Source organism: Wasmannia auropunctata, unplaced genomic scaffold (genome assembly GCF_000956235.1).
Source record: "Wasmannia auropunctata unplaced genomic scaffold, wasmannia.A_1.0 LD334186.1, whole genome shotgun sequence".
Lineage (NCBI taxonomy): Eukaryota > Metazoa > Arthropoda > Insecta > Hymenoptera > Formicidae > Wasmannia > Wasmannia auropunctata.
This window is the reverse complement of record NW_012028704.1, coordinates 553,738-569,273: the sequence shown is the minus strand read 5'-3', so window position 1 is coordinate 569,273 and position 15,536 is coordinate 553,738. Positions and strand designations below refer to the sequence as shown.

Here is a 15,536-nt window from a genome sequence, read left to right as displayed (position 1 = left end):
CACGCGCGCCCGCGCGTAAAAATATGTAATAACATTTCTTTTTTCTTAAAATATCTTGAACGGTACGCATTTATAAATTATATGTGTAAAGAATTACGGTTCTAATTGTCTAAATTCGATCAATTTGTGTGAGAGTTATCAAAATATTTCTTGCTTATATTAAAATTTCTCATTGCAGATTTGCTTAAGGATAATTCAATAGAATTTCAAATTGAAGTATTTTATAATTGGATATTGGTATTTTTTGCAGAACCAAGAAAGTAAACTAAAAATTTGTATAGTAAATAAAAAAGTTTTTAGGCTGATTTCTGAAACTCTTAATTAATTACGCGCCATTAATTGTCTCAGGCCATTATTAGCCCGGTATTGTTGCGAATGATTAATATAGAAAGTTAGGAAAGAAAGTGCCATTCAATTACAAATTTTCGTAAAGGCAAAACCAACTTTAATCCTCGGATGTTCCAAGTGAAAGTTTAAAAAATTCAAATAATGAAAAAAATGACTTTAATAAATTTGGATTTGGATATTGTCACAAAAGATTAGAATGTGTTTTTAAAATTATGAAAAAAAAATATTGAAGATATTGAAAATATTGGAAAAGAAGCAAATATTGCGAACATTTTTAAAAATATTTTTTATGCATTCAAGAATTGAAATCCGTCAAATAATACGATGTTAAACTTTTTATATTCTCCATTAACAATTTGTGTACATACATTACGCGATAGAAATTAAATCAAAAGATTTGTACGCGTAACCGGTGATTCCTCTCAAAGGAATTTCTCGCATCTCTTTCGCGAACGACGCATTCTGCGCGGCGAAATATAATACAAAGTACACGAACGTGTAGACTGGTCCCGTAAATATTTTCGCGAGTCTTGGTACAGATGAGAAAATATTTGACGAAAGAAAGGGAAGGAGCCGCGGTTCGCGTTCGAATGTAAACCCCGCCCGCCGCTTTTATCATTGCAAGAGAGCACGCTCGTCCACGCGAGCGATATAGTAGTTAGCTAGCGCATACACCCCAGCGTGGCGCGTCAGGGATTTAAATTCCCTCGCTGCAATATCCGAGCCGTTTGATGTTCCTTCTGCAAAGGCCGCCAGTTTGTATGGATGGAAGCGAACTTGGAAATGGCTTACTAGTCTGGCCGACCGACCGACCGACCGACCCTGCCCAACCCCTTTGCGGAGCTCCCCCGTTGACGAACTAGTGTAAAGTGCACGAACGACGCGAACACGTGAACATGTAAACGTGGGAAGTAATCTCCCACGTATACGAGCAACATTGCGGCAAGCTGCAAGAACAAGTCCTCGACAGTTGTAAAATTGATTGTTAAATCGAAAATCCGTTAGTTATCATATTTTTCAGCTGCTTTTAATCTCTTTGCGATGTTAAATCGTTAGTTTCTAAGTTAATCAGTTATTTCGAAAACGCGCGAATCAACTTCTTTACGATAACAACTTTTTTTATTTTAGAAAATATGTGCTTTTAGAGAAAATAGTTTCATCAGCTTATATAGCGAGAAGATTTTACTTATGGCTGCTTTTTATACAGCTTTGAAGTTTTGCTTTTCGCGAAAGATCAAGAACTCGTGCTCTTCCCGCAAGTGTTCTTTCCAGAAGTGGAATCAAACGAAATCGTTAAAACGAGAGATAATATTGTTTTATTTCTTTCCAGTTTTATAGAATAATAACTGAGAAATGAAATAGTGATTCAGTTTTAAATCGTATAGAATATATCGAGTGTTTATTAAAAAAATTCTTTCTTAAAGTTTATATTGTTGTAATGCATTTAATCATTTTAAGATATTTATGTATATTTTTGAGGAGGAAATCAATTTAACATGTTTCTATGTATTTTATATATTTCTGTTTAATTTCTGTATTTTTAAGTTTACGTTTTCTCGGTGGTTCATATTTTTTAATATTGCTTACCGCACCTTTTGTCTTGTCACGACGATAGCGGAATAAAGTTCGAGGCAGAATAGATAACAGTTATGAATAATGGATAATGGCTCTATCAATGAAGGTTACAGAGATGCATATATTAAAATATATGCAAACTTCCATCACATATACTATTAAAAATAGGAATGGGGGTTTAGATATGAGAAAAATTGGAATAGTAGTTTAAGCTATGAGTTGCTCTTCGGCAATAAGCGAGAGGGAACATTTTATGTTTTTGCTTCAGAACTGGGAGGTGATGAATACAGCGGTGTTGACGGGGCGTCAGGTGTCGCAGGGGATGAAGGTTTTCATCGTGAGCCAAGCCGGCACGGTTGCCGATGTCACGCTGCAGTCGTCCTGTCATTCCGAGGACGAGAGTGTCCTCAAGGTAATTGCTTTTTAATTTATCTTCAGCGCTTGCTGAGATTCCTAGGAATTTAATTGAAGGATTCTCGGTATTATATACCGCTAGTATAGAATTCGCTGCTTTTTCATTTCCGCAGCTGATTTCCGTAGTGATTCGTGTCTGATAACTTTTAAGATTTTATGTTTTATTTGTATACGCAATAGAGAAATAGTTCAGTACGATTATTTTACATGTTGTTGTTTGAATTTAGAAATAAAATGTATTTATATGAATTTATTTATTTTTTTAATGCTGTGTCTATTGTTTCAAAATGGAAATGAAATCAATTCTATACAATATGTTACTCTGTATAACGGTAGCTAAAATTTATAATGTGCCATTTAAATTTTAAATGTACGAGAACAATGTTCACGAGTTTCAAACGCTTCTCCTAATACCTCGTATAATCGGCGGATTAAGTGACACCTTCGATGCCCGTACACTCGAACCGTGCATTACGAGCTACCGTAATCTAGGATCAAACTACATTTAATACCCGATCGTTGTTACGAATACCTTAACTCGCAGGTATCGTCCTCGTGCAGCAGCGTGTACGTGGATGGCTCGGAGATCCGGGGTTCCAGCAACGCATCGGTCCTCGTCAAATACGGCACGTATACCGGCCTGGCGAGATTCACCGTGTGGATGCCCGAGCTTCCACTGGAGGTGAACGTCGCTGATACGCGGCTGAATCAGATAAAGGGTTGGAAAGTGCCGGAGGAGCATGTAACAAGTGCGAAGAGCAAGCGGAGCTTGTTGAATGCGACGCGGAGCGAAGAGAAGGCGGAAGTTACCGCGACGTCAATAATACCACCGGAAGCGCCGCCGGTGACCGCGCGAGCGAAGAAGAGAAGTGCCGTTGATCTGGAGGAGTCGATAGAGGACACGTCAATGGATGTAGACGATCCGGACGGGCTCCTCGAGGAGGACGAGCACGAGGAACGATTCCGATCTAACGGGAATGATCACGGATGGGATACAATCAACTCTATCGATCGAAGTCTATCTTCGGCTAATTGCAGATTGCGTTTCCAGCAAAGTCCGATTGAGGTGCACGCCCGATTCTTAGCGACCGATCACGACTCGGGTAGAGTCTCGTACTTTGTTAATCGGCGCACCTGGTTGCGCGTCACTGACCTCGTAGCTGGCATGCTGCGTGTCTCCGATCCTAGAATAGCGACGCTTCTTCAGGGTAGACTGGTTCAAGGACGTGGAGTCGGTCGCACGGAGGTACAAGTATTGTCACCGATTACCGGTAGGGTTATCGGTGCGAAGGAAATCAGAGTCGGCAATGATCGCGTGTCTGTGACACGTTTGACTGTCCGGGTGGTGTCCGGACTTCAACTCAGTATCAGTCCAGATACTGCGATCGAGAACGGATACGTCGCCGAAACCTCGGTTACGAAAAGACTGACTGCTCAATATCAGGTAAATTGTTGATAGTAATATTTATTATTTGTGTTGAAACTTTAAATGTATCTTGAGAAAGATAGCAGTTTTGCAATTTAGAAAAATCAATTAAAAAACAGTTGCCGAGTTTAATAATCTGGTGTTTAAATATTTTTAAGAAATTTTAAATTCAAGACTGAAATAAAGTAATAAATTAATTAAAAAATAATGTGTGTTTTTATATATTTATTTATTTTATATGATGTTAATGTCGATCTCTTTTTAAAGAAGAATTTTAAAGAGCTAAAAAAATGTTTGTTGTTAAATTGTATTGATTTGTTAAATTTTCATTTTGAAGAAATCGATTTTACCTTTACCTCGAGGATATACATAGATACATAATTTTGTTTTGATGACGAAAAACATATATGAATTTATAATGATTGCATAAGCAAGTTTTGACGCTGTTATTGTACTAACAGGAAGGACTGTTGGACATTGATGTGGAGTTCTCGGACAGTACCCGTACACCCCTCAGGGAAATCGCTGTGAGCGATTACCATTTACTGGTGGAGAGTCTGGATCCGGAAGTTGTGGCGTTCGCACCGATGGTCGCTTCCCATCATCCACGAGTAATCGCGGTCGGCGAAGGCCGCGGCGACTTGCTGCGCGTCAGTTTACAGCTGGCCGAGTCCTGCCGCTTATCCGGCAGACGTTCGAGCAAGGGCTCTCAGAGGACGACAGCCGCCGCGTTGGCAAGCGCGTCGGCCAATGTCGAGGTGGATTTCGCCTTGAGCGAGGTACCTAATCGGCCAGAATTCGTACAGAACGACGGCGGTGGCACGGTCGGTTCTCATCATCATAAAGTACTTAAAACCGGCCACGGCCAATTGGCTCCCGATCTACACGACGTTATGATCGGTAAATAGATCCTGTTCCTCTTTGCTTCTTTCTGTCTTTCTGTCTTGCTTCTTTTGCATTTTCTTCACTTTTCTCTGTTCTTTTCTTATACGCTTTATAACTGCCACGTAGCGCACGGTATACACTTTGTTCTGCATTTCTTAGCGGAAACTTTCTTCGTGGAACCATTTGGCTTGTATAAAAGTTCCGCCTGCCTGTTTATGCGTGATCTCCCCACGGTTTCCGTCCAGTCCTCCGTAATTGATAGTCTCCCTCCTTTGTGCTGAATGTCAAATGCGTCTAGCTCTAAGAATAATTTGTGACGTAATACGCTCGTCATTATAGATCATTGGAGTATTTTATTACTTTTATCATTTAATATGAAATATCTATTATCATCCGAATATTCTTTCGATTTACAAACATAATAAATTTGATTGAGGAAATTTTGCTCCAATTTTCATGAGCCTTATAATATCAAGATCATTTTGAATCCGAATGAGAATTAGGAAATAAAAACCTTCAAACATATTTGAAATAGGTATATAATTCTTTTTCTTCCTCCTATCTTCAAGTAATTTGAAAAATTGGAATTATTTGCATAGTGCGCGTAGTATAATGTCAAAAGTTTCTATATGTATTAATATATTATAGTTTGATTGCCGCGCCAAAAATACAGACGCATATCCAGCATCCCTACGAACTTGGCAATTTCGCGTATCCGATAGCATGTCTAGCCGCTGTCTAGTTGGAGGCATCAAGGGAGAAAGATTCTCAGCGGCTCTCTAACTCAGCACAAACACCCTGTCTCACTCTGTCCTCTCTCTCTCTTTCTCTCTCTTTGTTTTTTCTGTGCAAAGGGTTACCGCTGAAAGACGAGAAAGACGGGCACAAGCACGAGCCTTTGGTGCAGGCACGGCAGCATCGCACGGCTATAGCTAATGGCATGTCTTCAGGGGGTATGAACGGCGGCGTTGGCGTGCGTCACCACGGCGTCGGGGCGCGGATGACCCCGCTCGAGATCGGGATGTACGTGCTGCTCGCGGCGTTCTGCTTCGCGATCGTTGTCTTTGTCGTCTCCTGCGTGGTGTACGCCAGCAAGTTCAAGCCCCAGCCGCCGGACTCCCCACTGACCGGCGCGGCCGTCCCGGTACTTTCTGGCGCGGGTGCGAGGGCTCGCGCCGCCGCGAACCAGCTGGCGTCTGGCAGACGACCGCCACGCGAATCGACCACCAACGCACACGACTGGGTATGGCTGGGTAGAGCGACCCTCGAACGAGCTGCCTGCGGTCCGCAACAGGTACGTGTATGTCAGATTGAAATCGATGATTTGCGAGTAAAACCATAAATGAGGCCGTATCGATAATCATTATTAAAACTAATTTTGAAACTCTCAAATACTGACCAGATAGTATTTTACCGTTAGATATAATTAGGTTTGTCTATTTTTTTAATTAACGAGACTAGAATTCGTTAAGTTTTTTCAGAGAAAAAAAAGATTTTTTAATTGCAAGTTTGATTAAAGATTTTAGTGATATACATTATTTTATAAATAAATATATAAAATAACATTTCTTTTTTTGTTGTGGTTAAATTTGGAAAAAATTTAATTTTTCGATTTCACTGATTTATTTAAATTATGCTCCCATTTGCCATCTGTTATTTAATCAATAATAATATCAGTATTCGCTATAAAGAAATCCGTTTAAAAAAGAGCCACTAGGACTCATGTTACAATAACAAATATTATACAATTTATCGACTAGCGACTTATAGAATTTTGCAATTTGAAGAAGCACAGACGAGTGTAAAAAATTTTTAGCATTATTGCATTTTATATTATTGACACTGATGACGATTATTTGTTACAAAGTCGAACGTCCGGACTATTATTTATTTATCGCTGTATCCAATAAATATTAATTGTTGATATTAAATATACATTAGCGCTAATACTCAACTTGGTTCATTAACTTTTTGTCTTTTTTTATTTGAATTTTATTCTTAGGGCTCATAAGAATAAAATTCAAATAAGAACCTTTCTAGTTTTATTTAAATTTAGTAACAATATTATTATTATTCACATTAATTTCTTAAACTTCTTTGCTCCAAATTCCAGCATGAGTATGAAACATTCAATACCATGAAATTATTAAGGATTACTAACAAATTGAAGAATAACGAATCAAATTTCAATAAATATATAACATCGATAGCGATAACGGTTCAACGAGTACATTCAGGATTAATCCGGTAATTGAAATCAATTCGAGTTTTCGACGAGATTTGATGCTGTAAATATCTTTGCGCATTTCGATAAAACCCAGTGGTAACTTGTTTGAAAAACAAAACAAGCGGGATTTTGTTGAAACAATTTGATTGAAAAAAACTCGGTTTATGTTGCAGGTGCGCGTAACGAGTAATCCGCTGGCCGGCGAAGGTGAACCCGAGGCCGAATTGGGCACATGCTTCGACAATCCGAATCACATCGAACTACCGTCTGCCAATCAACGGCCCAGCGGCGGTACCAGTTCCATCGACACCACCACTTATTCCAAAAGGGACAGAATAGCGCGAAACAGTTTCGCGGCAAAATCCGCGGTCAAGCCATCCGCGGTGATACCGCCTACCACGACTACGTCGGCGACGACAGCGGTGTCGTTTGTGATTCCGACTACCGCGCGGAACGAGTAATTATGATTGAACGTTATTGTACCTTCCTCAATCCAATTTATTCTTCGAAACCGAGTCGAAATATGTCTTCAAGCAAAGAAGAGAGAATGTGATATCCATGAAAAAAGAAATTATTTACATATAACGAATCGTGATATCGATGATATTAAATTAATAGATAATAGATTTAAATTTTTTGTAAAATTGTTTAGCTTCTAACGATTCAAACGAAATTAATATTGCTTATTATAGGTAACAGCTTCGCGAGTGCATAAACCTTATCGTGAATTCTTTTACAGCAACGATGACATTCCTCCGCCTTTACCGCCGCATGGAATACCAGTCGCAAACTCGACATCGACAACAGCGACTGCGGCGACCACGACGTCGGTCGGCACGAATAACGCGAATAACGGCAATAATGAAGACTATAAACCACCGGTACCGCCGCACAGAAACACAGGGGTGGGCGTGCGGCAGCCAGAACCGCCCGCGCCACGAAAGCATCGCCACAGAGCATCCAGTGGTGGCAGCGGCGGCCATCACGGGAATAATCATCGGCACAACAACAAAGCATCGCAGCAATCAAATCATTATATAGTCAAGTCGCACGGAAAAAGAGTGGACAACGCGAACAAGCAGAACGGCGAGAACGAGGAATTCGTGGAGTTGGTGAATCATGATGACAACAAGAGACACGTCGCGAAGGAGGCTGGGAGATCCCGGGAGATCAAGAGGGCGACTATAGTCGGTAATCCGATGTATTCGTCATTCTCCACCTCCGCCGTGGTATCCACCGCCGTCTCTACCGTAAACTCGTCTACTACTCCTACTGGCGGCGCGGCCTCATCTACCACAACATCTCCGCCGTCTTCGTCACCGTCCGCCTCGTCCTCATCCTCCTCCAGCTCCTCTTGCGCCTCGTCCTCCTCCCAGGAGCAAGAGGAATCGGCGGCGCTCGATGACCTTAATCTGGGTATGGACTACAATCAGATCATGCAGTACTTCGACAATCTGAAAGAGTCGAATGCCTAGGTGAGGCCGTTCGACCTTTTCGAAGGTCGAGCAGTAGTCAACGTCGATACGGAACACCGGGATCCTCGTTAGTAGATACAGCGAACGCATCGAGTTGTTTCTTTCCTCTCTTCAGAGAATTCTCTGTGTCGAAAATGCTGTCGAGAATTCGCGACAACTCGCTCTCGCGGGAACGAGATTCCGCTATCATCGAAAACGATGATACCCCCGGATATTTCGTATTTTAGACTATAATCTAGTCAGCTTCCTAGCAGCACATCAAGAGTAACGCGCAAACACATACGCATACACACATACACATACGCTCATATTAACAGAAACTTAAGAAAGGGATATCCCTTTCCTTCGCACATGATTCACACAGTCTCTCGACAATTTGTTACGATCGCTAGCAATTTTTGGGCGCAACGGGTGAAAGTTCCTCAAGTACGATATAATTTCCTTATATATACACGTATTTTATCGCATCGATACGTAAATAATGATACGTAAAATGTAATACACGATAACAAGCTGAAGAGATTGTGTGTTACATCAATATTTTATATTATAGGCCCGAAGATGCATATTTTTACTATATTTTTTTACCATTTTTACGAATTATCGTTATCAAAACTTCAATTTTGAATATCTTTTTTTTTTGCTAATACTTTTGCTATTATTTATTTATGAAATATTTTCTTTAATGACTTAAAATCTTGGATCTTGATAATAATATGTTTAATAGATTTAATCTCTATCGTGACTTAAATTTTAATAAGTGCACATGCAAAGTGTAGTATTCGAGTATCGCGACTGCGAAAATTTGCTGGCGTAATAAATAGTCGGAGTACTGTTGTACACGCAAGAGGCTTTAATAAAAACTATCTGTCGGTGGCCGGTGGGGTAAATAGATCGCTCGCTCGATGACGAAAGCGTCACGCGGCATTTCGACGTTTCTCGTTGCGAGCTTGCTTTTCTCTTCATTTCGTGCAGGATCATCGTCGTGGATCCTCGCTCTTGCCCCCGTGCCATCTTGATCTCTCGCTCGAGCCCTTCTCCGCTACCACGGTTCCTCCCCTTATCAGGTCGCAAGATAACGAGCGTCAGACAATTCGAGATGCTTTGTATTTTGATCACGCATGCATCCGAATGCGCACGCTGAGTCGCAGGAATTCTCCGATGTTCGTCATTTCATATAACTTTCACAGATATTTTTGTATACTTTGCGTCGAATTTTGTGCCATAAATTAATTATAGACCTCATAGCAAATTCGGTCGAACAATTCTAAATTTCTCGAATTTTTTTATGCAAAATTCGCAGAGGATAATCGACAGAATCTACGCGAAAATCTTAAACGTGTCAGCGTGTGCAATTTTTGCCATTTAATAGTGAAAAGTGCAAAAAAGCGTAACCTTGAAACTATCATGGATATCAAAAACTGATTCACGTTTTTGTACATGGAGAAACAAAGAAAGGAAAATTTTATACCAGTACGTGTCTCTTCTTCGTTGTTTCTGCCAATGTTTAATCTTTATTCAGTACTCGCTTCACGTGCGATCACTTTTTTAATTCAACTGACTGCAGAATGAACGGGCTATCCAATCAGTTAGCCAAAATCGGTTTGCAAGGCGCGATCGAAATACGACGAAGCGTTCACTTGCGACCCGACCCAGTCGCATCGGAGGACATATTTATTCGATCGACCATACGTCGTAATGTTTGTAAATTTTGCTTTGTAAGACTGTGTACATATATATATTATATATATATATAGATGCGATAGAGCGTATGTTAATTATGGACTCACAGGTTTAAAATTACATTTGTATGGCTAGTAGAGAATCGCGAATCGTTTCACGCGTCGTTTGACGAGAAACACATACGGTTCGGCTTCGCCGAACGAGAGAAAACGTCGATAACGAAATACGCGTATACGTTATACTCTACGCTCGAACGCTGTTCTCTCTGATATCACTTTTGAATTACCCTTCGAAAAACTCCATGATCTTTTTAAGTACATTGCACTCGGCATTTTTTATTCCGCCGAAAGTACTTTCATCACGTGAATGCGTCCACACGTGTGTATGGCATCGTTGAAGCGAGGTCGGTATCTGGGTATATGAAGCATCATTAGTACCTAATTATAATGTATCGATACACATATTTAGGTACAGCATCGAGCTACGATATCTTAATTAAATGCGCTCTTGCTTTAAACATTTGTATCTAGGTTACGGGATACTGTAACGTGTGTATATATATATATGTATACTTGCCATATCAAGTGTATAATTGTATATTTACCGTAAAAAATATTATCCGGAATATTGAAGTCGACCGTATGATGTGAAGAAGAAATCCTTTCATTTTGTAACATATCTAATTCAGTTTTAGACTTTATTTATATAGTCATCAGCTTGTCGTAATTTTAGCAATATTTTTTCGGAATATCAAGAATGTATGTTTCGGAATTTTTTATGACTGTTTCATATATACATACTTAGGTGCTATTTCGAAAAATATATGCAAACACATCTTTAGTTTGTATCCGCATTTGTACCTAGATACAAAAAGAAAACATGACCGATACGTTTGTTGAAAGTGTGTATAAACCAAGTGAATATTGTTTACTGGGCTGGATTATTAGTAAAAAAACAAACCAAAATTTATTGCTTATATCGAGCAAGTGAAAAATAATGAAACAACTATTTTTGAGACAATTGTTCGAAATGGTTAAAAATTGATTGATCGTTCTCTTGCACATTAATTAATTAATAACACATTTATATAAATTAAAGTAAATGTAGCAAAAAATATGCAAATTTACAAGCAGTAAAAATATTTTATAATTTATAAATAAATTTTATTTTGAATTTTATTTTATGATTTATTCTGCGTGTCTATTCATTTCATTGGTAGAAATTGTTTACCTCAATAAAATATATGTAATTACTCAAATACCACTATAAAGCCTGAAGGTACTTTTTAAAAAGAATAATTCATATAATCATCAGAATATGTTCACTTAGTTTATATGTATTTTTACTCGTATTCGTAACAGCAAAGAGAAAAAAGAGAAAGAAAAAATCGCTTGTTCTTCCTGATCTACTAGAATAATTACAAATTCATTCATAGTTCCGTTGTTTTCCATAATAAAACTGATCATCGTGAAGCGATTGAATGAAACAAAGCAAAGACAATTTAAGTGTGAACGACCTATTCCAAGGATCAGCCAGGAATATCTATAGCTATGTACGTATCTAAGGACTACGGTGTCTAAGTATGTATGTAACTCTGTAAGTTATGTGTCAGCACATCGCGTGGGACAATAGTGATTTAATCCATCGGCGGCGAACGGCGTTCGGCGAATAAACAATTGACGGCGCCTCATTGTCGTAAAACACAGCGAAGTGGATAGAATTATATGGTTAACATTGAGGCAAACATTGAGGAAGAGTCGGAACAATGTGAGAGTATGAGAGATGTATTCCGCCGAGAATCTAGTCTTATAGCATAATTACAATACGTATATATATATATATAGATAAATATATAAAATATTAATCAATGCGATGTACGTTGCCTTTCGCCCGATGATAATACGTATCTTACGAATGCCCCGCGGTCACCGTCGATGCGTCAAGCTTAATGTACATATAATCCCTTAACGGATATGGCAAAAACGAATCACCCATTCGGATGTTCCTAGAACTGAGCAAAAAAGATATATTAAGATATATATATTCGAAAAAATTAGACTTGTCTTACATGGAAAGAACAAAAGTGAAAAAGTTTTTGTTAATGATGAAATTTGTACTGATTGATATGTTGTGGGCACTCGATACGTCAGTGGCTTAAACTTGCATAAAACAAAGAAATTAATATATAGTCTCATATCACATTATACAGAATTCCATCATATCAGTTAAGGTTGAATAGTTTTTGAACCGATTGCAAAAACATATTCTTCTATCCGATAGCTATTGATTATTTATAAATTGTTCTTATAATTTATTTATATCAGATTAAAAAGCGGTCATACTGCTCACAAAATTGCGAAAATCTTAATTATCTATTTTATAATGTGAAATCTATAAATATTGTTTTCTGCAATTGGTTCTCATGCCTTAAAAACCATTTTTGACTATACTTTTCTATGAGAGAAAAATTGGAAGTGATTTTCAATAATGACTCACTCAAGCGTACTAAAGTTTGTATTTGTATCTCACATTTGACACTTTATTGTCTTTGGAGATAACATAATTAATAAATGCGATACTAAATCTGATATCGTAACATTTTTCTTAATAATAAAATTAATAATTATTTCTTAATAATTATAGTTATCCGGATTAACTTTATACTTTATAATCTTACATATGAGATAAATAAGTTGGAAAAATGAATGTGAGATACGGATATCTTAGGTTTGTTCCAGCTACTTGCTTTGTTCTTTTTTTATTGCACTTTCTTTTCAAGTAGATAGAGAAGCGAGATTAAGGGATTCAACGGTGAACACGGTGAAAACATGTACGAATTGACCATATCCGAGTATCAAGCGAAACAGGCGCGCGCTAATCGTTCGTGTGTATATATATGTATATATGCATATGTATACATATGTATACATATATATATATATGTATATATATAATTATTATCTAACGATTTTGATATAAGGACACCTTCGGTGATTATCATGATGCCATAGCATTTACTTAGTGTTACTGAAAGTGAGCGGAGTCAGTGGCTTGTATGTTAGTATATATCGTTGCGAGGCGCGCATACACATACACGCAAACATATAAACATACGCATATATATTAGACAAAGTCTCGTGCATATACGCACTTGCAGTTCCACACCATTTTGATGAAAAACTTGTGCTTCATAGTATCGATATTATTCTCGCAAAACTAGGCTCATCGGAACACATATCCTTCTTAATCCAGTGATTCTCTGATAATGTTTTTATTATCACAGGAGACATTTCGTAATTGTGTGTGTTTCAACAATTTCTCTTCACAACCATTTTTCTCATTGTGTTTATCTTCATTCCTTCTAAATCTTTTTCTACTATTTTCTTTTTTGTATTCGTTTTCTACTTTCTTCTTTACTTTTTTCTCCCTTCTCTGTTTTATTTTTTAACAAAGAAAATTAAGCACATCTTTATATTAGTGTATTTTTTTTGACATCTTTTAAAAGGAAATATATTGGTGTAATGTTTAATTTTAAGCAACTGTATTTTCGCAGATGCAAATAGTGAAGCACAAAAAATTATAATAATAGCCAATACTCGATCTCTTGGGAATCACTGGAAATTCTTTCACGAATCCCTTTTATTCCTGTATTTATTTCACGATTCATTCAATTCTACGAAATTTTTTATCCATCATCAATGTAATAAGCGACAGTGAACGCGCGCGTCGCGTATAGTCCTTCCACTCTTTCCTCTTTCCTGAGCTCTTGCTGATTCAGAGAGATTCATCGCAATGCATCGCTGACTCTGCATCCGCGCACATTCCTCAAACACCCCGTTTATTTTAAGTGTGATAAATGCGAAACTGAAGGGAAAAAAAGCGAAGAAAGCGATAATTAGTAATTACTAACTGCGCTCGCGATGACGACGCTTGAAGACGTTGGCGGTGGTGACCGCATCTACGATGACGACAATATCCGAGTCTGCAAGTGTTCTCCGAACTTTTTGAATGCTTTTGGAAGAAGATGATTATTGTAGAGTAAATTCTGTAGACATTTCATTTATATACTACAATGTGCGGATAATTTTTAATGGAAATCTCTAATTCATTTTAAATTTATATCTTTACAATAAAAAAAAATCTTTTTTATATATCTTTATAAAATTCAATTTGAATTTTATACGAGTAAACGTATTATGACGTTACGAATTTCTGCATCTTAATAATAATCAAGACGAATTTTGTTTCAATTTTCTGCTAACATTTTTTACAAAAAATTTTTCCTGATTCCAAAAGTTCGGAGTCATCTTGCTCGTTCATACATGTTAGAAGCATAGTATCAGCACAAGATATCGGGGTCATTCCATGATGCCGGATTTTATACTTTACTAGAATAAACCGAAGATATAATTTTTTCTACGGAAATATCTTTTATCTAATTATTCTAATAGTTTTGACCAATAATTTCATATCAATAATTCAAAATAATGCTTTTTATTATTTTCTTTCAAAAAACAGAAATAAGTATGATATTAATATTGATTTATCTTCTGTCAGAATTTTATAATAAAATTATAATTTAAAAAAAATAAGATTTATTTTCCTAGATTAGATAGTTGCCACTCATCATCAAGTTTATTCAAATAAAAAGAAAAAATCTCTCTAAAGCGTTGCATCCGGAACTTTGGAATGATCACTCTATTCTCATTAGTAAAAATATTATTATCATCATTATCGTCATGTCTATTATATACTGCTATAATTGTTACTTACACAATACTATCATTATATTATTGTCATCGTTGCTGTTGCTGTTATTGTTATTAAGATTATTGCTGCTGTTGCTACTGCTGTTGCCATCGCCGCGTCAGTCGCGCGTATTCTGAAAATATGAGGCGTCATCGATGTTATCGTCATCGTGGTCGTCGTCACCACCGACATCAGGCGCCGCCGATATGCTATAATTAATTAATATAACAATAAGATACGACTATCGCCTACTCAATGTACAATATGTAGTATTTACCTGTTGTTACCATCAAACCGTCATCAAAGATATATAAAAATATTGTAATTGTAACATATATTGAGTTTTTCTTATCGGCCTTTCTCGTAAACCCCTTCTTTTTAAATTAGTCTTATATTTTATATTATAATATTTTTGTTCAGTTATAACAAAATTGATTTTTTTTAAGTCCAGATCTTCCTCCGAAATGAATTGATTCTTTTCGTATTGGAGTAATTTCTAAAAGAAAAATCAATGTGAAAACCAATCCATTAAAACAAATTTAAGATAAATGCAGCATATATTTAATTTCATTTAATTTTTGTAATTAATTATGTTGTAGTTTTGATAAAAAAGTGATATAATATACAAATTCAATTTATCATCATATATTAATTATTATAATAACTATACTGCAGTTAGCAAATATTTATATTAATATACAATATATATATGTATATACATATTATATATTCCTATTGGCATTCTAGCAACAAA

The 15,536-nt window shown here is 37.1% G+C and overlaps 1 protein-coding gene and 1 long non-coding RNA gene across 2 annotated transcripts in view; one reads left to right on the top strand and one right to left on the bottom strand.

The window, feature by feature from the left end:
- Window positions 1–10,077, top strand: part of LOC105459497 (transmembrane protein 132C) — a 91,853-nt gene extending 81,776 nt beyond the window's left edge. Inside the window, exons 5-10 of the mRNA XM_011705595.1 lie at window positions 2,192–2,335; window positions 2,882–3,781; window positions 4,225–4,663; window positions 5,599–5,942; window positions 7,049–7,332; window positions 7,615–10,077. Of these exons, the coding sequence (XP_011703897.1) occupies window positions 2,192–2,335; window positions 2,882–3,781; window positions 4,225–4,663; window positions 5,599–5,942; window positions 7,049–7,332; window positions 7,615–8,350 (2,847 nt within the window). The 3' untranslated portion in view covers window positions 8,351–10,077. The remainder of the gene's footprint in view (window positions 1–2,191; window positions 2,336–2,881; window positions 3,782–4,224; window positions 4,664–5,598; window positions 5,943–7,048; window positions 7,333–7,614) is intronic.
- Window positions 10,078–11,422: 1,345 nt separating this feature from the next.
- Window positions 11,423–15,263, bottom strand: LOC105459494. The gene is made up of 2 exons (XR_975688.1): window positions 15,060–15,263; window positions 11,423–14,991 (listed from the first exon to the last, which is right to left on the bottom strand). It is a non-coding gene; the product is annotated as an uncharacterized LOC105459494 (long non-coding RNA).
- Between the last annotated feature and the right edge of the window lie 273 nt (window positions 15,264–15,536).